The 18790-nt window shown below is 57.9% G+C and overlaps 6 protein-coding genes across 6 annotated transcripts; 1 reads left to right on the top strand and 5 right to left on the bottom strand.

Annotated features, from left to right (window-relative positions):
- Positions 1 to 455: 455 nt before the first annotated feature.
- Positions 456 to 3812, bottom strand: CNH1 (Na+/H+ antiporter; the record flags this gene model as incomplete). The annotated part of the gene is made up of 1 exon (XM_066773354.1): positions 456 to 3812. One exon carries the CDS (start codon positions 3810 to 3812, stop codon positions 456 to 458), a length of 3357 nt encoding a protein of 1118 aa, XP_066635921.1.
- Positions 3813 to 6255: 2443 nt separating this feature from the next.
- Positions 6256 to 8157, bottom strand: SLS55_001865 (uncharacterized protein; the record flags this gene model as incomplete). Its single annotated transcript, XM_066773353.1, is given in 2 exon segments — positions 6256 to 7334; positions 7353 to 8157. 2 exon segments carry the CDS (start codon positions 8155 to 8157, stop codon positions 6256 to 6258), a joined length of 1884 nt encoding a protein of 627 aa, XP_066635920.1.
- Positions 8158 to 10172: 2015 nt separating this feature from the next.
- Positions 10173 to 12960, top strand: DPB11 (protein kinase activating protein dpb11; the record flags this gene model as incomplete). The annotated part of the gene is made up of 5 exons (XM_066773352.1): positions 10173 to 10422; positions 10471 to 11093; positions 11149 to 11422; positions 12136 to 12142; positions 12171 to 12960. The coding sequence occupies 5 exons, from the start codon at positions 10173 to 10175 to the stop codon at positions 12958 to 12960; spliced, it is 1944 nt and encodes a 647-aa protein (XP_066635919.1).
- Positions 12961 to 14301: 1341 nt separating this feature from the next.
- On the bottom strand, positions 14302 to 15420 carry ARO80_2 (zinc finger transcriptional activator; the record flags this gene model as incomplete). The annotated part of the gene is made up of 2 exons (XM_066773351.1): positions 14302 to 15354; positions 15412 to 15420. 2 exons carry the CDS (start codon positions 15418 to 15420, stop codon positions 14302 to 14304), a joined length of 1062 nt encoding a protein of 353 aa, XP_066635918.1.
- A 51-nt stretch (positions 15421 to 15471) lies between these two features.
- On the bottom strand, positions 15472 to 17554 carry ARO80_1 (zinc finger transcriptional activator; the record flags this gene model as incomplete). Its single annotated transcript, XM_066773350.1, has 2 exons — positions 15472 to 17483; positions 17548 to 17554. 2 exons carry the CDS (start codon positions 17552 to 17554, stop codon positions 15472 to 15474), a joined length of 2019 nt encoding a protein of 672 aa, XP_066635917.1.
- Positions 17555 to 17960: 406 nt separating this feature from the next.
- Positions 17961 to 18771, bottom strand: HNT3 (aprataxin-like protein; the record flags this gene model as incomplete). The annotated part of the gene is made up of 2 exons (XM_066773349.1): positions 17961 to 18692; positions 18766 to 18771. 2 exons carry the CDS (start codon positions 18769 to 18771, stop codon positions 17961 to 17963), a joined length of 738 nt encoding a protein of 245 aa, XP_066635916.1.
- Positions 18772 to 18790: the final 19 nt, after the last annotated feature.

Here is an 18790-nt window from a genome sequence, read left to right as displayed (position 1 = left end):
GAAGGCTAAAGCATCGTATTATCAAATCTATCCTCTATGTAGACCAGCCAGAAGTCCTGTACTTTGCAACTCTCAATTCTACTTTTGTCGTTCCACTATCAATCTCTTCCCGTCAGCAAACAACGAATGCTAACTGCGGGCCCCTTTTCCTGATTTCCCCCCTTCTACTATCCATCGACGAGTCCAATGCTCCCATGAAACGCATGTGAAGAGCTTGCGCATTACCTGTACGGTTCCCATACCAACCATACCGATGGTGAAAAATAAAGAAGTAACAAAAAATTAAGATACAAGAAGCTCTTGAAAGTTTCCTTCCCAGCCTGGCCCGGCATCATCAAATGATCCCCACTATGCCTGGTTGATCAAGTTTCCCATCATCCCTCGTCATTGCCATACAATTCTCATCTTCATACCCATCGTATTACCATTTCGTTGTTTTCCCCCTTTTGCTTCTCTTACTTCTTGAACCATCTCAACCCGCTCGAACTCCTCTTGTGGTGTCCTTTCCCACCGTTTCCACTCTCACCGGCGTCCCCTTCGCCAGTTTCTCCGCCTTCTCCATCGCCGTCTTCCTGCAACGTCGGCCGCCTCGGTTCCGCGAACCTGATGCCAGGAGTCTTCTGCTGCTGTTGCTGTTCCGGCTCTGACTCTTGCTCTTGCTCTTGCTCTTGCTCCTGTTTTCGTTCCTGCTCCTGCTCCTGCTCAAGTTCCTGCTCCCGCTCCTTAGCCGCTACTTCTTCTTCATCTACCTCGGCAACGGCGGCGGCAGCGGCGGCAGCAGCCTTCGCCTTCTCGCGCTCGGCCTTCTTCTCTACCGGCATGTTTCTCCTGATACCCTTGCCGTCCTCCTCGTCGCTCTCGCTGTCTGACGACTCGTCGCCTCCGCCCAAACCCAGCGCGCCCTCGCGTCTTCGGCGCTCCGCCGCAGTCTCGCCCTCGTCCAGGTGCGTCGGTTGCGCGCGCGACTTCTCACCTGTCTCGGTGCGGCCCGCGGCCTTGGCGACAGCGCCTCGACGGCTGGATGATGTCGAGCCTTCGGTGCTGGGGCGGCTTAGTGGACTGGCCGTGGCGCCAGGCGAGACGCCCGGCGAGCGTGAGGAAGATGCGGTATTTTTCGAGGAAGTCGCCATCTGACGACGGCGGGCTTCTGCTGCCGTCTCGCGGCCGCCTAGCGCGTCGCGCATGTCGTGGAAAGGAATTTCCTCCTCTTCGTCCGAGTCACTGGCGCGCTCCTTGCGGGCGCTCTCAATAGCTGCCTCCTTCTGTTGTTGCTGCAGGCGGAGGTGGTCCTTAGCATCGTTGCGGGCCTCCTCTTTGACGGGTTCGGGAACATCGCTGTTCTCGACAAACTTGGTACGAGCCTTCGGGTCCATCTGCTGGATCTGCTTGATGAACTCGGCCTTGCTCATGCGGCGGCCACCAGCATTGACGGTGAAGCGGATGCGCTCATCATCGCTTTGCTCCTCCTGTATCCGCTTCTTCTTCTTTTCCTCCCGCGGCTTGGCGCCACCCTGACTGCTTTCGCCGGTGACATCTGCTTGACTGGCAGCGGCTTGCGCCTCGCCATGGGACATGCCAAGGTAAGTACCCATGCGCGCCAAGCGTTGACGGGTTTTGTCGGTGACAGGGGCCTTCTCGCCTTGTTTCGTTGCGTCTTGCGGGATATCGTACTTCTTGATGACCTCACCATCTTCGTCCTCCACGATAATCGTGTTGCCGAACTGGTAAGCCAAGGCTGGGCCGCGCTTTTTCTTATGTCCCTCTTCACCCTCAGCGCCCGTGTGGCGACGGTGAAGCATTTCACGCCAGTGCTTCTTCGGATGCTCGGCGGTATCTTTGAGATCGTGGGCCATTTTTTGGCCCTCGTTGACGCGCTGATCGTCCTCGGTTTGTGCAACGCCACCAACTACATTCTTCTCCTTCATGAGCTTGCGGCCGTCTTCTTTGGCCTCTCGCTTGATTTCGTTCTCAGACTTGTCCGGGATATCGCGAACGTCAAGCACATTGCCCTCCTCGTCCTCGAAGATCATCTTATCACCCTCCTGGTAGACTTCCTGTTCGGGAGACCTGATCTTGTCGATGTCGGGAGACTCGTCGCTGTTCAGAGCAGTAGTATCCGAATCTTCACGGGCGTTGGCAGGTGCATCAGCGGGATCGTGCTCGCGGCGCGCAGGAGTAATTGCAGACTGGCTGATAGGTCCACCTGGACCCATGCTTCTCCTCCGTCTGGTTGGCCGGCGGCTAGATGACCGGCTCTGAGCATCGTCGTCCTTCTTCCTACCGAGGAAACCGCGTGGTACGCTAAGGAAGCCCTCGGATCCGTATTCGCCCTTCTCACCCTTCTCCTCCCACGATGAGTCCGTTTCGGCTTCTCCAGGTCGGCGCAGAGACATGGAGCTCTTGGAACGAGACTGAATGCGAGGCAGACGATCCATCCAGCTCGGTCCGTCCTCGTTTGCTTGAGTGTAAGACAAGGTTAGTGTTAAGGTATTAATGTGCTTGCCGAGCGTGAAAACAGCGATGGAGGAGCCATGGACGATGATCGAGCAGATGACCAGGAAACACGTGATAGGCCAGATCAGCTCGATGATGTTCATATGCGGGAAGTCAGGTTCCGGTAGTTCGGCCAGTGGTGTCGTCTCTTCCGTCTCCATCTCGGCACGTGCAAGAATGGCGACGAAGATAGCACCGACCCCGATGGGCCCAAAGTGACCAGCAAAAAGCGCCTCTCGATACGTTTTGATATCTGGGATTAGGGGTTTCATGAGCATCATGATGGGAATGCGGCGGAATAGAAGGACCAGAATTGCGATGACGACGAGCTTCCAGGGGCTGGTTCCAATGATGTCCGAGTTAAACTGCTCCCAAGGAATGATGGTTCCGAAGTAGACGAAGAAGGTCAAGTTGATGAGTAGATCGATGACGTTGGATACGTGAGCTTCCTCTGTCTTCTCCAAAAACCAGCCATCGTTACTGAAGCCGACGCCGCAGGCGAAGCCTATCAGCAAGTCATCCATACCGAGCAAGCTTCCGGATCCAGCGCAAAAGAGCGCCAGAACGAAGTAGAAGACCAAGAAACTCTCACGGTCAATGAGATCCTTTTCGTGAGAGTATCTGATCAGGCGCCTGGCGATGTATCCGACTGCCACGCCATAAACGGCGCCGAAGATGCACTCGTACAAGATAGTGTAGCAGAACCAGTGGAGAGCAACCTCGTTGGGGTGGTGCTTGTAACGGATAATGTAGACGGCCAGGTAAATGAAGGGAAAGGCCATGCCGTCGTTGCAACCGGATTCGGCGGACAGAAGATCACGCAGATGCTTGGGCACACGCTTGGCAAACTTGCCCTTACCAACGACCGAAGAGGCCAGGACGGGATCAGTGGCGGTGACGCAGGCAGCAACGCAGAGGCTGTCCAGCCAATTGAGTTGGTCGTGCATGAAGGCCCAGATAAACAAGCTCGTGATCAGCCAGCCAAAGGTCATGACAGGGATCAGCAGGGCGGTGACGGATCTCCAGTGACGCTCCATGTAGGCCTTGGGCAGTTCGACGCCGACGGCAAAGCACTGGACGACCAGGACAATGCGGGAGAATTCCAGGGTGATCAGATCGGTGTTGCCCCATTCCAGCGGATTGATTAGGTTGGCGGCGTGAGGGCCGAAGATGATGCCGCATATAGTAGCGACGGTAGCCTCACCAATGTACAAGCGCTCCTTGATGACGGAGGAGCAAAGCATGAACAGCGAGGTAAAGCCGCCCAGGATGATGTACACCAAGTGCGGCTTGGTGATGGAGAGGTGTTCCCAGGCCATGTTGACTGTTCGTGGCTAGTGCAGCCCTGCGGTGTGTAGCGGTAACGACAGGCGGCCGGTAGGTGGTGCGCGAGTACAGGGCGGTTATGTGCCAACGAAAACGGAGGGCGCCGTATGGAGGACGCCTTCGCGCGGTCTGGGTTGGTGTGCCGGGGATGACTGCATGTAGCCACTGGTCGCGCCCAGTCGCCGCTCCGTTCAGCCGCGTGGGCGGTGTGGCAGGGAGAGGAAGGTATCGACGGTGCGAGCGGCGGTGACGGCGAAGTCAATGGTAGAGTCGTGTTGTAGGGCAGCGAGCGTGCTGGAGGGGCGCGGGCAGCTCCGAGCGTTGGGAGCGGAGCGTGTCTGCAGGGCGCGCGGCAGTGGTGAGCCCAGCTTGACGGCACGACGGGGAACAGGAAGGCGGGCTGGTGGTCGCGCAGACGCAGGAGAGCAGCAGCGAACGGGAGCACTCTGGCGGCGGGCGCTCAATGTTTAACTAGGATCGGGACTCAAGCCGTACTTACATGGATTTGCCGCTTCGGGTGACGCAGCGTTGCTGAGTGGATGGAGCCCACCGCTCGGCCTTACTCGCTGGGCGATGACGGATGCGCGCCCCGCCGCCTGCTGTTCTGTGCGCGGGGTGCAGAGCCTCCTCCACGGATTAAACGGCACGCCGCCGCGCTCTCAGTGCTTTTCCGGCTCGTCAACCGGAATGCGCCAAGCTGCCAACGCCGCGGACCTGGAGCAAAGCGAAGCAAAGCGAAGCAAAGAAGAGGTAAGCCGGCTTGGTGAGATACGCGACCGCTGCCACGGCTGCGGTGGACCTGCCCGGCCGCGGTCCATACTTGTATTCGCTGCCGCAGCCATGGCTCTTCCACCGCTGTCTCCGCGCCCGCTTGGCGGAGCTCTTAGCCCGAGCCTGCGAAGCCTTGGCTGCAGCGCCGCAGCAAATCGCAGCCCACGCCTGCCGACTCCTCCCCCGCTGCCTTGCTCGCCGTCCGCAAAACCAACTATCTTGCTCCGGACCTGTGCTCCACCGGGCTGCCTCGGTTCGAACGCCGAGACGGCTGTTGCGGATGCGGACTGCTGGTGCCTTTTGGGTGCCGGCGTCTGGTGACTCGCGGACCGCGGGCAATCGTCGACGGCTACCGTGGTTGTCGCCACCGCGGCAGACCGCCTCAGATAAGAAGTCGTGCTGATCGCTGCATGTCTGCTGCAGCCGCCTCCAGATGACCGCCCATCTTTCTTGACATCGGGATCTGATGCGCGCCGCGCGGGGTGTGCTGGACGCCGCGTCTTGGGCAAGGCGTCTGCAAGCGAAGGCCCAAAATCCAAGGCCACAACCCATGTGAGCTCCAGCACTGCTAGCCAATCACGCCATTCATTCTTGGAACTACCTTATTCCCGCCCGACCACCATGCGGTGTGGACGTTGTCTGCCAAGCACGCCGGCTGCGATACGTAGAAGGAACAAAACTAAGGCCAGCTCAACTGCCGGCGCTCACGCTCGTTTTCGTGGGAATGACAAAGTCTAGAAGCAATCCAACAACGCCCAAGATGCAGCTGTGCAGTCGTGCAAATATAACACAGAGAACCTAACCAACCGAGCTGTCGTCGGCTGGACCATGCTGTGTCCGGCTCGTTCTCGCCCCCTTCTAAGCCAAACAGAATCCCCGCCTCCCGTCCCGGACGGCCCCAACCAAATTATGTCGTTTCCAAAATCGTCTACTGGTCGTCAAGAAAATCGTAAATCGTGCTGTACAACATCCCCTTCCGTGCGTCACTACCTGTCGAGCGGCAGCCAAGTGCGCCGCTCGTCCATGCTACGATTGATTCGGCTGCCTGGTGTCAGCGGCACGTCCACCCGCCCCGGCGTCCGTGCGCTTTCCCCTTCACCGTCGCTGTCCTCGTCGTACGCGTCTGACAATCGTGAGAAGTAGTCAGCAAGCCCGGACGTCGGGCTGGCAATGCTCTCGTATTGCGGCGGCGGGGTCTGGAGGGCCGGTGGCGGCTGCTCCTCGTCGAACGCCGGCGGATTGAACGACGGCTGGCGCAGGAGGTGAATGGGTCGCTGGAGACGTGGGTCTGTTGGTCCACCGATGTGGGCCTGTTGCGGTCGAGCCAGCTGGGGACTAGGCACTTCAGGCACACTATTGTGCGTGCGCGCACTGTTGAGCGCGTTGATCGTCGGGATGAATGATGCAGGCGACCCGCGCCGAACTGGCGCCCCAGGACACCCGCACTCCGGCATGGTGTGGATGTCCTCGCCCGCTTCAGGGGATGAGTACGCGGGCAGCGCCGTGTTTGCCTGCGTTGCTCTGCATGAGAGAATATGGAATGGCGAATCGATGGAAATTTCAAAGTGTCGTCTTTTGCCCGGGTCGTTTTGATCAGGTCGCGACAGGCGCATGACGATCTGGGGCACACGTTAGTAACCGCTCGTCTTGCTCTGCTGTGAAAAGTCAACGTACCTTAATCCAGTGGTGCACCTGGATGTTCTGATAGGTCGTGTCGAAGTGTAGTTTGTGTAGCTTCTGATCCTTCTCGCGCTGATTGTGGCAACTCGGTAGTTGCACATTGAATTCCATCTCAGTTGGCCCTATGTTACTCTCGCCGTCGAGGTTGCCTAGCAGGTTTGTGGAATCTTGCAGGGTAATGTTGTCCATGTCCCCTCGTGCGGCGGCGGCCCGCTGATCGTAAGGCACACCACCCCCGGTGATGATCCTCATGCTACTTCCAGGATATGTGCTGTTTGCCGGGCCGTCGGCTCGCTTTTCAAATAGCTGAACCTTTCGCGTAGGCTCTATCCGGTGCACGCGCTTGTTGTTGCAATAGTATTCAACGTTTTCGGTGACGAAGACCTTGATTCGGTGGCATTGCACTTTCGCCAACGGCGTGAGTTTGAAGGCAATTGGCACATGCGAGCCGAGTGGAAAAGATTTGCCGGAAATGACAATATCGTAGTGCAATTGGTCCTCCCAATTCCGGCTGATTGCAATAGGTTCGACTTGCTCGAGAGAGCCTTCCGAGGGCGCTCTAATGAGCACCACTTCCTTGGTTCCGACGAGGTTGGCTCTGAATGCGCCGGACCGTTCGACTACCGCTTCGAGTTCGTACTTCACGGAGCCGAGATCAACATCAATGGTCTCTGGCAAGTGGCTGTCCAGCGGCAATTCGAAGTTGTAGATGTAGTCGCCAGGTTGAAATGTTCGGTAGCCTTTTTGGGCTACGGACGGACCGCCCGATGATGACTCTCCCTTTCCGAAACTTCTGGACTGATTGACCTGCAGTGAGAGCCGCTTCGCGTCCTTCGAGCTGAGATTTGTACTTGAGTTCATGGGCGAGCGGGAGAAATCAAAGGACAGCTTTCCATCCTTGCCACTTATTGGCACCTGAAGGGTGCTCTCTTTCCGCTCATGAAGTTCCACGTGATCAGCGCAGCTGCCGTGCTCGGCAGTGGGAAACTGAGCATTGAAGAAGGGCCAAGTGTGGCTCATGATATGGTCCGTCTCCTCAAAGTCAGTCTTCTTCGGAGGAATGCCTGCCGTGTGTCAGTCACGCGAGTCTGCCAGCTGCTTGTACGGAGTGGAAGTACCTTCGGGCCACTTTGTAGTGGCCTTGCCCTTGAATTTGAGCGTCACCGCCTTGATTTTGGCACTCTTCGTGACCCTCAAATGCAGGCTGCCGCGCAGCATGGCAGTACTTCTCTCTGAATGCTCACTTTGCTCGAAACCTTGCAGGAAGAGGACAGGCTCGGCCAACGCGATCCCGACGCTGATTCCGTTGCCCGACGCAAGGGGCTTGTCATCGGGAATGGTCTGGGTGATGGAGGACACTACGCTCTTCCTGCTGACAGTGGATCGACCAGACGCCGAACGCACGGTTTCCGCGAGCACCGGCCTCGAAACCATGCCGCTTACTGGACCCCCAACGGCAGGATGGGGCATTGTGCGCATGGTCTCACAGCTCACAGCGCGTTGGCCCTCGGCCGAAGAGGGCTCGTTGATTCCGCTGCCGAAGCTGGGGGCGCGGGTGGGAGAGGGCGAGGTCTTGTCCTTGTCGCCGTGAGAGGCGATGAAAGAGCGTAGGAAACGCTTTGCGTTCTCCCGTGGGCCTGCCAGTTTTTCTATGACCACTGGCCGGCTTCTTCTTGATTTGCGGCGGAGGACGGAAAAATCGGGCGGCACACGAGCAATGTGGATGCGCTGGGGCCGGCGGCTGCGAGGGTTGAAGATGGGACCGCGGGTCTGGAGGTAGGCCGAAGGAGTCGAAGTGCACACGGAGTGCCGGTTACTTCGCTGGGGCTCGTCGGGCAGATAGCTGAGGCGACCGCGTTCGGTGTGGACTCGGAGATACTCTGTCATGATGGCAATTGGCGTGAGCGTCAATCGTGCGCGAGGACGGCGCGTGCAGGCATCCAAGAGCGCGGCAAGCAGGGACAAGGAGGCGAATGGCAAGGACAGTGGGTTTCAGGACAAATAAGAGGAGCGCCGGAGAAGGTAAGCTCGCAGGCGACGCGTGAGAGCGGACACGACGCGGCTGGAGGGGAGCGAGATGACGAGAGCGGACAAAGGAAGAGTGGGAGGACAGCGGCTGAGAGTCGGGGCCGGGGCTGATGAGAACTTACAGATCTGGGGAGACGATATGGGAAACGACTAACGGTGCTGCGGAGACAGGCATGCAGCATGCCGGTGAGCTCAGAGTGCCTTTTGCGCGGGCGGTCAAGGGTTTGCTGGTTCGGCGTGGAATGTCATGCGCGGGTCCACGCAAAAACGACTACTGAGACCGCTGCTCCCTGCTTAAAACGACTGGGGCGACTGGCGGCGGGAAACAGGATAGTGACGACGCAGGGTAGCGAAGCTTTTGCGGCGCCGAACAGGCAAGTCGGCGGCAGATCTCGAGTGGAGGGCGGGCGGCGTCAGTAGTGCCAGTGCACCGTCGCAAGATGTGAGAGAGGGCTCTGATGGCCAATCCCCCGGCAGCGCGCTCCCTAATAAGACCGATGCTTCCTTCTTGCTCTGCGGCCAGCCCAGAGCGGCCTAGGACGGTGACCTCACCACAGGATCAACGCGCGCCCTCCAGTGCCGCGGCCGCCCATCCGAGTCTTCCGGGTGCTGCATTCTGGCCACGACGCTGCCATGTCTTGGATGCACACGCTCCGCGGCGCGACGAGGCGTGCTGCGCAGGAGCCACGCTGGCGACGCTACGGCCCAAGGCTGGAAGCTCGAGGGGCCGCCAGGCGCTGCTCTGCGCGCTGCCAGCAGCCCAGGCTATCCCGACCAGCAGCCCTGGCGGCGTCCATAGTGGCCCACGTCATGCAGCATGATGCGACAGAGTGAAGTGCGGAGTGCGGCCGAGGCACCAGTCGGCCCCTGTCGCCCATGCCGCGATCTTTGGCGCGCCAGTCCCCATGTGCTGCCCGCCAGCCCTCCACCATCCAAAACACGCCCAGATCTGCGCTTATTAACCCGACAGGACCGCGTGCTCAGCAGGCCGCCCTCAAAGCAGCTCCGGAGATCGGAACGCTTTTTCAATAGCAGAAGGTGTCGCGACGCCTGCCTGCATGATGCAAAAACTCGACCTGGGCCCCATAGTGTATGACGAGCATCGGGGCGCACGCCGCCGACCTGCGCAGCATCCGCCTCGCCCTTCTCTGCGCGCCCTGACAATTGTCCCCTGACCGCCACCCTCTGTAGCGCGCGTGGGCTTGACGTCGCCCGTGGACCCTTTGTTCCTTTCGGGACGAAGGATGAAAAAGCACATGGTGTGGGGAACGTTAGCCACCGTGACTGATCTCCTGCGTCTGACGACATTGGCTGCGACGGCAGAAGCTTGGCAGCGTGCCCTCCTGCTCCGCTCTCCGCAAAAGAGGCAGTCTGAGGGGTTCCCCAGCCCGCATGATGGCCAATCCGGGCTGCGCTTTGATAATGGCAAGCAAGCCCGTGCTGGCGCTGATTGGCTGCAGCCCGTCTGGGAAAGACAGCGCGGTGTTACGCGCCGCACCGGCGCTGTGCGGCGAACGGCCAGCGCGTGTCCGGTGAGACTTTCTCACGTGCCCGCGGCGCGAACGCGTCGAGGCTCAAGTCGCGTCGCAGCCGACTCCAACCCGCCCGCAACGCCAACGCTGAAGCTCGTCCACAGGCGCCAGCATGCCGGACCAAGCAGATCAGGGTAAGCCCCTGCGGTTCCTCTGTCTTCACACGATGCCCCTGTCGTAGGGGTGCTAATAGCTGCTAGCCCGGGCGCAATCGCCTCTCCAGCGTGTTATCCTCTGCTGCACCTCCATTGGCCCCGAACTGAGAGTACGCCGTATCCCGCCAATCGTGACCGCTCAAGCCTGAACTTTTGACAGAACGAACTCGCAAAATGGGCGACCGATATGGGCGCCGTCCACAAGTACGACCTTACCTCCGACGTAACCCATCTTGTCGTCGGCCACATAGATACCCAGAAGTACAAATACGTTGCCAAGGAGCGCCCCGATGTCAAGGCCGTCCTGCCTGCCTGGATCGCAGCTGTGCGGGAGTCCTGGCTGCAAGGCGGGGAAACCGATGTGGAAAAGCTGGAAGAGGAGTATCGCGTGCCTACTTTCCATGGCCTGCGCATATGCATAACGGGTTTCGAGGATTGTGAGCCGCCATCACTACCATGGAGATGTAGGTGCTGACGGTACACAGTACAGCAGCGGAAATATCTCGAGGAGACCGTCACCGCCCACGGCGCGACATACCAGGGTGATTTGACAAGGGCCATCACCCACCTTATCGCAGCAGCCCCTTCTGGCAAAAAGTTCGATTTTGCTCGGCAGTGGAGCCTCAAGACTGTTTCACTAGAGTGGCTCACGGACAGTGTTGAGCGTCGAATGACTCTCGACGAGGCATTGTACGACCCTTTTCTACCGAAAGAAATGCGCGGAAAGGGCGCATTCAAGAAATTGCCAGCTGAAACAACGCCATTGGGCAAGCGCTTGCGCACGCCTGCTGCTGAAGAAGTAGAGGGCAAACGAAAATTGAGGCGGACCGCAAGCACTAAGCTGGGAAGTCAGAGCTCGGCCATCTGGAACGACATCACAAGTGGAAGTTTTGGTGTGAGGCAACAAGAAGAAGACAACCTCTGGCAGGACCTTGCAAACAACGGTGCGGGCTGTAACGAGGTGGTTCCTGCTATGAGCAAGGCCGATGACCACGGAAGCGCAAGTAGGGATCAACCAGATGGTGCGCACGACCAGCCACTGTTCAAGCGGAATGCAGGCTGTTTCGATGGCAGAATCATATATGTGTATGGCTTTGATCGCACCAAGGTTCGTCGATGCGCAGGTGGGCAGGCTCGAGGATGTTATGCTCACCAAGATACAGACCGGGATTCTTCAGGAACATCTTCATCAAAATGGAGCTCGGCTTGCTGTAACGCCAGAGCAGCTCTGTTCACACGAAGACTCGGAGTTAGAGAGCGGCTTTTTGATCACCCCTTCAAATATTGCTTGTGGCGAGCTTGAAGACCTGCCGATTGTCGCTGAGGGCCTCACGCGCGTCAACGAGTGGTGGGTGGAGAAGTGTCTGTATCAGAAGAAGATCGTCGATCCTGCTGAAGAAGTGATTTGCAAGCCTTTTCCCCGACTTCCAATGCAAGGTAAGCATTCTGCTACTTCAATATGACGATTGTTGACGTCTAGCAGGTTTTGAAAACCTGATCATCTCTTCGACTTCATTTACTGACTATGACCGCCTGCATATATCGAAGGCTGTCAAACTGATGGGTCAGTCCCACGCTGCTTGTGGTATACGTCAGATGCACTGACCCGCTCCCGACTAGGTGCCACTTATGACGAAGTGTTGAACGAAGGCGTCTCGGTCTTGATCTGCAACTCTGATTCACCCCCGAACCCTAAAGTCAAATACTGTCTAAAGCGTTCCATTGCCGTTGTTGCCCCGTCCTGGCTGTGGAGTTGCATCTCTACGTGGGAGCGGCAACCGTTTGAAGCGCATGCGATGCATCTGTCTTCCGAAAGATCTAGGGATTCCTCGCAGCAGCCACAGACACGAAAGAACTCTGCAATAGGCGCGGACGTCTCCATCAAAGAACGGTAAGCTACTTTCAGCTAGAAATTTCCCGTCTCTGCGGCAGAGACGGGATTGTAAGAAGGCAAATGCGTCTCGTGGTCATCTAATTGTCCGTTGTGCATCCGCATATACGTCATCAACGAACGAAGTGTTGCTGACGCCAGAGCGTCCAGGGCTTCACGAGAGCACAGTCGTCACAATAAACTCACACTACCGAAACCCGTGTCTCCGGATCGCCACGGCTTCGAACGACAAGAAAGCCGGTTGGGACTAGAGGTTCAGAATCCCGGTGAGCGGAAACGAGCTCGTGCGAGCAGACCCGCTTTGCCGTTGTACGAATCGGGAAGCGAGGACGAGACTGGAGGCGCCGGCGCCGCTGGAGCGGCTGTCCCGGACGACCCGGCACCTCCCTATCCCGATGATGACACTACCTCGCAGCCAAAACACCTGCAGGAACTGTCGCAGTCGGACGCTAACGCACTCCGAAAACCCTTGCCGACAGACGCATCACCTGCAGATCAGCAGAAGCAGCCGCAGCATCCTGACAATTTGGCCAACGCCCCTCCAGCTGCTGCCGCTCCGCCACAAGCCGACAACCGCTCGAACACCGACCTCAACAACACCATTGCCGCACTGCTCGCTCAGAAGAAGCAAAAGGAATTCGTCCGCCCCGCTTCCGCCGGTTCCGACAATGCCGCTGCCGGCATGGTCCGCACTAACCGCCAGCAGCGCCGCCACCAACTCGGCCGCGCCCCCAGTGTGACATCCAACGGGTCCGCGCCATCTTCGCTCTCCGCACAGAACTCCTTCTCGGCCGCGGCGAAAGCGCCCACTGTTGCCGAAGACGAGGAGACGGCCGCTGCCCCACCTTGGACGAACGAGGCACCGGTGGCTAGTCAGACACTCGCGTGGGGCGACTGCGGGGATGAAGCGGAGCGCGTGGAGGTGATCAGGCGGCTGGGCGGGAAAGTGGCGGAAGCGGGTGATGTGGGCGGTGATACCGACGGTATGAAGGCGGTGGAGCGGATCGGGAGGGTTGCGGATGCCGGGGATGGGGGTGGGGCCAGAGCCATGCGGACGAGGGCAACTGGCAGCAGGACGTACTAAAATTTGTTGTTCACTGGGGTCGACTACGCCAATCGCCGCTATTGAACTGCGTGTCAGTCATGCTATTATGGAGCTGTTTGATTTGACCCGACTTTTGCAGGCGTTGTAGCGCACGAACAAGCCTGATGGGGCCGAATAGCGAGCATGGCACGTACGGAAGATAGGTCGTGATGGGCATTGAGGTGTAGCTGGCAAGCCTTTCCGACGAATGGTTGGACAACGACTTGTGCACCCTGCAACTGCTTTTGTTCTTTTCGATAGCCTGTTCAACTGCATTGCCTTGATGCATCCTCTAATACAGGGGTCATGTAGGGTGATACGACATACGAGAGGTTAGTAGACCAAACAAGATATCGCCGTTCGCGTTCGAGAAGAAGAAATGTCTACAACAAATGAAAAGGATTGTAATGCAATTGACTGCATGCACGACGTGTACCTAGACGCAAAAGCAAATGTCATACTTGCTGTGTCTACTTTGAAGTGATAAGAAGAAAATGCTCGGCACTGTCTCAATTTCCCTTCGCAGAAAAAGCAATGACCAGGAAGAAGCAGAGAGTTGATAATCTGCAGCTACCAAGCAAATATCAAAAGCAAGTCAGAGGGAAATATAGAAAGGGTTAAAAGCAAGCAGCAGAAGAAAACAATAGAATCCCTTTTGAGACGGTGCCAATTGTTAGTGCTTTTCGTGGTCCGGATCCTGCGAAGTTGCTTTTCTTTGCAGACACCTGTTGATTAAGCGAGTTCTGATGTAAACGTGCTGCTTCTTTCTGGTCAGGCGTGTGAATCAGGCCACAGGGTCCTCTGTTCTCCCTTGTTGAGCGGATATGAGATCATGTTTCAAGAAGCAATGTCAAAGTCACACACGATGCGTCAAGCCGTAGTGATCCCATTGAAGGCCTCGCAGCCACTTAAAACACAAAGAGATCTTTTCTAGCAGGCATAACATACCATTGAACTCTTAACACTCGTAGGAAGAAAAGTGGCCCGTCCGTACGCAGGAGAAAAAATTGGAGAATAAGCCAGGCATAACAAAACGTCGAAAGAATACCTCAAAGTAAAAAGCACTTGTTCCGCCAAACAATCCAAGGGTAGTCTTCTAAGGCAAAGGAGTAAAGCCACCCTGGGGTATCAGTAATGAATGCAAATAGTTACCAGCCATTGAGCCAAAAACCAAACAAGCAATCCGTGCAAGTGTCCCATTTTCTGTTGAAGTTCATACCATATCCCATGCATGCGATTCATCCCGTTGAGGTCGTGTCGTACAGCTCGCCATCAAACGCCCATTCCGTGTTTTTCATTGGCTGGTCGTTCTCATCATGACAGTACCGTATCCTGGGCGTTTCAACCCATGTTCTCCGTCCCGTTCAATAGCACGTCTAACAAGTCGTACCCCCCGACATCGGGTCCATAGGCGTTGCTGTTCACGTCTGCGCCATACGAGTTCAGAAGTGGGTCCAGAGGAAGCGCCAACCAGTCGGCTCCGCCATTCCCGAAGCCGCCGTAGTCGCCGTTGTCGCTACCAAACCCAGGAAACTGATTGTTGTTATTGTTGCTACCGCTGCTGCTATCCGCGCTCCCGCCATTGCTGTTTGACAGCTGGTTGTGCGAGTTGTAAGGCGAGCCAAACGTCGGCGGCGGCATGATTGAAATGTTGTTCGATCCTGGATCATATGTCTCAGTGCTGATGCCCCAAAGTGGGTGGCTGGAGTTTGGCGTTGCACGACCATTGGAAGCAACAGGGCTGGCGGGGCCACTCAGGCCACTGGAGCTGTAGTTGGGCCACTGGGGATTGTTACCGTTGTGGTTGTATCCTTGGCCAGGGTGAGGAGGTGGCATCATGGGGTTATTGTAGTTTTGCTGATTGGACGTGATGCCCGCAGTTGGCAGGCTTGGGCTTTGGCTTGTGGCGCGGCTAGCCTGCAGTGAATTTCTCCCGGAGCCCGATCCCGCCATGCGCACAAAGCGGGACTTGATACGGGTGATGAGTGTAATCAGCATGCCTGCGAAACGATTGCCCACGTGCACATCGTCGACGATGCAGTTCCGTAATGCTGAGACGGCTTCCTCCATCAGGCCAAGAGAGAGCGCAACATCGTCTTCTGTGGCGCCGAGCGCAAAGGTCTTGAGCAGTATAATGGTGACAGAGATGATGCGGAAGAACGTCCGTACCGGCGCGTGTTTCAGATAACCGCCGGGCTCAAGGCCCTTGGTGACGATTTGCAGCACGTTTCGACACCCATCAATGACTTCCCGAATGAAGTGCCGGTCATCGCCGTACCACCGCACAAGCATGTGGGGAGGAATCGTGCCGGTCGGCACGGAGCCTAAGCCATTGGCCCCATTGGCGGCGGCAGCAGCAGCATGTGTGTTCGTGACACATCTCTCTACCACGGCCTGCAGGGCCAATGAGTTGATGTAAACTCTGCTGTACTCATACTCGATTGCCAGGACGTCGTGCATGAGTTTGGGAACTGTCTGATCAGCAGCACGCACGAAGTCTGCAGAAAGGCCCTACTCACTGATGTTCTTATATCTGTCCAGGTGCGAGCGGAATTCTCGAAGAATTGGCTGAAACTCGGACAAGAGCTTCTTGTACTCTTGTGTTCTGATCAGCTCTCGCGTGCGACGGCGGTTGGAGAACATGTCCTGGTTGCCTTTCTCCATGATGACGGCAATCTCCATCCAGAAATACAAGACCATTTCCTGGCTATTAATCCTCCTCTCCGCGCCCGGCGAGCTACCAGCCTCCTCGCGGATGATCTTCCCGGTTCTCTTCAGCATCGAGAAGCGATCCTGCAAGCGGTCATCAGGGCTCTTGAGGAACGTTTTGTCTCGTTGCGATCGCGGAAGCATTGAAGTAAGCCCGACTCGACCACTGGTTTGAGTAATGTAGATCAGCAGGAGTTCGCGGAGATGGTTCTTCCGCCGATAGTAAGCCTCGACTTTCGCAGGCGGAAGGTGTTTGTTCTCTTCGTGGAAGTCGGTCTCGCTCTTATCGTCGAAGACACCGATCTCATAGGCCAAAGCTAGAGCGTTTCCCAGCAGCATCCAGCACATCCTGTCGCTCCGCCAACAAGGCTCTAGCCAGCTATCGATCCTCTGACCGCCTAGCCCTCTGTATTGGTCGTTCGCCGCCTCAGACAAACAGCCGTTGACCATGTTGGCCATCATCTCCTCGTCAGGAGCCATGAGCTCGTCGTCATCGTCTCCCGGAGGGAAGTGTAGAGCGCGGGGGTGCCACTCGGTGAGGAGCATAAGGCTTTCCACGGTGCCTAAAGTGCGGAGACCCTTTCGAGACAGCGGGTTGACGTCGCAGCTTTGTTGGGCACCGGCTCCGCAGAATCCGCCGCCAAACTGTTCCTGGCCCCATATCATGCGGTCTATCATGCCCTGCAGATAGCTCCACAGCTTCTCGTGAATCGCATATGGGCGGGAGCTGGAGCCTGGGCCAGTCAAGGACATGTAACGGGAGGCTACGGTCAGGAGGGTGACAACGAGCATGGGCTCCTCAGTGAGCAGAGTGCTATGGGACTCGTATTTCTCGAAGTTGGGCACGACAATGGGGGTCAGCGGCGACAGATACCTGTAGAAGTAGTCCAAGTATGCGATGCCTTCTCGGGCGGTGAACCAGCCTGCACGGACAAAGCGGAACCGTGACCACGCCTTGATGGCCTGCTCAAAGCCACTCTGGTTATTCGCTTCGCTTTGTACCTGACCTTGGGCGATGGCTGGGTCTATCGCAGGTTCGACGGTGGAATGGGTGCCCGGGCTGGGATAAGGCTGAGAGCTGTTGACGCCCGGGCTGGTCAAATTAGGCTGAGAGCCCGGAGTGGTGGCGGTGAACGAGGTGGTGCTCATGTTGCGCTGGTGCATGTTGCTGTCGGACCTGTGGTGCTCGATGTCGCCGGTGCGGCCTGCAGCCTCAAAGAGCAGGTTGAGGGCGTCATGGCCACTGAAGACCTCTTTCGACTGCAGGATGGCAGTGGTCTCATTGTTCACCTGCTGCTGATCATCGTGTGAGGACTGCTGATTGGCGTTGGGACGGCGCAGGGGCTGCAGACGGCCAACCGAGCCGCCGGGCGTCAGCGGGCGTGGTATGGGTGGCTGCTGGACGAAGCTGGGGCGGCGCGGCGTCTCAGAATCTTCGCGGAGGCGCTTGCGGCCGTTGGAGACCTCGAAGTCGGCGGGCTCCTCGTCCTCGAAGCCCTCGCCGCCATCCTGGGGCTTGCGTTTGCGGCGGGTGGCGGAGAAGAAGCACTCTTTGCTCTCGCGGCGGCAGCGCACACACGGCGGGTCGTGAGGGTTGTCGACGGGCCCCAGGTCGCAGCGCACCTTGCGACGGCGGCAGGGGATGCAGGCCTGATAGGTGCGGGTATGCTGGCCTTGCTGGGAGCCCGGCTTGCCAGGCGGCGAGGCGCTGTCGTGCTGGGCGCTGTGCGAGGGCGTCGAGTTGGACATGTCGGCGTCGAGGTTCAGGCACTCGGTTTGCGACGGCACAGCGGGCTGAAGCTCCAGAGAGAGGGCTGCGAAGGCGGGGGTTCGCAGCGATCGCCGGTGCCGACAGGTGGGTCGCCCGAGGGTCTCGACGGCGCATCGACAATGCCCCAGCCGCACACCCACTGCCAATTGCGTGCTGTGAGCGGTGGTGAGGACGCGAATGGGAGAAAATGGGGAGGTGTTCGAGCGCCGTGGTCAGCGCCGAGTCACGAGCCGCGCCCGCCCGCCTTATGCACGCGACGGCCAGAGCGGCAAGGCGTGGCAGCGGAGGAATGCGCGAAGCTTACTGCTCAAGAGGCAGGTGCACACTGCGACGGGAATGGCAGGATGCTCTAGCCGCGCCTGCCATTGGGCAATGCTTGCCATCGTGATGTGTCTAAAGCATTCCATGCAGTAGCCTCCGGGTCGCCCGCCCACACTCCTCTCCGCACCCGCCCATCGTGAGCCCGCCCGTGTTGTTGTCACCGAATCAAGCCACCCCGCAGCTTGTGGGGTAATCGAACCTACTCGCCCCGCCACTGCTCGAACTCCTCCGCAAGGTGTGCCTTGAGTTTCTGCACGTTCGTGCCGAAGCTGCGCTCGCACCGCCAGCACTGGAACTCCCTGTTGAGATAGCCCTCGCCGCGCGGGTTCCTTCTCGCGTCGTCTTGCGCGAGGGGAAACGCGTCTAGCGGAACTAGGAAAGGCGTCGAAAAGCTGTTGTAGTGCTTGCGGTGCTTCAGGCTAGGCGAATGCCGGTCTGGAGACAAAACGTGGACATGGAGGTTGGCCATGGACGGGCCAGAGTGGATCCCCACGAGCAGATCCGCCGTCCAGTCTCGTCCTGGCGGCAGCTTCTCCTCGTCTGGCGGATCTTCCGACTCGATGGCCTCTATGCGCGCCCGTTCTTGCTTTGAGAACTGTCCATACCTGCGGCGGAGCTCACTGCCCACCATCTTCTTGACTCTTTCCGCCTCGGTCTTGCAAGCCTCGAGGAATTCCGCATCCTCGAACGCCTCAAACGGGTGCACGAGCGTTTTTGCCTTGTCCCGTGGTAGAATCAGACAATGGATTACAGACTTGGGGAACAGGTCGTTAATGATGACGAATTCGTCATTGTAGTCGATCACGCGGTCTTTTGCAAACTGCTCAGGGTGGTCGATGTATGCTCCCAGCCCATACATGCCGGGAAATACCTTGGTGCCGACGGTTGTTGACTTGCGGCTTTCCTTCGCCGTCTTGTCCGACGACTTGGGCTGCTTGCGAGACATGAGCTCTGTGACTGTCAACACTCAGCATGCAGACTCTACAGCATTCCAGCACACTTACAAGCATTAGGGCGCTTGTCGCCTGT

The sequence above is a fragment of the Diplodia seriata genome, assembly GCF_021436955.1.
Source record: "Diplodia seriata strain FDS-637 chromosome Unknown scaffold_2, whole genome shotgun sequence".
Taxonomy (NCBI): Eukaryota; Fungi; Ascomycota; class Dothideomycetes; order Botryosphaeriales; family Botryosphaeriaceae; genus Diplodia; species Diplodia seriata.
The sequence above is the reverse complement of the archived record's forward strand: the minus strand, read 5'-3'. Positions and strand labels throughout refer to the sequence as shown.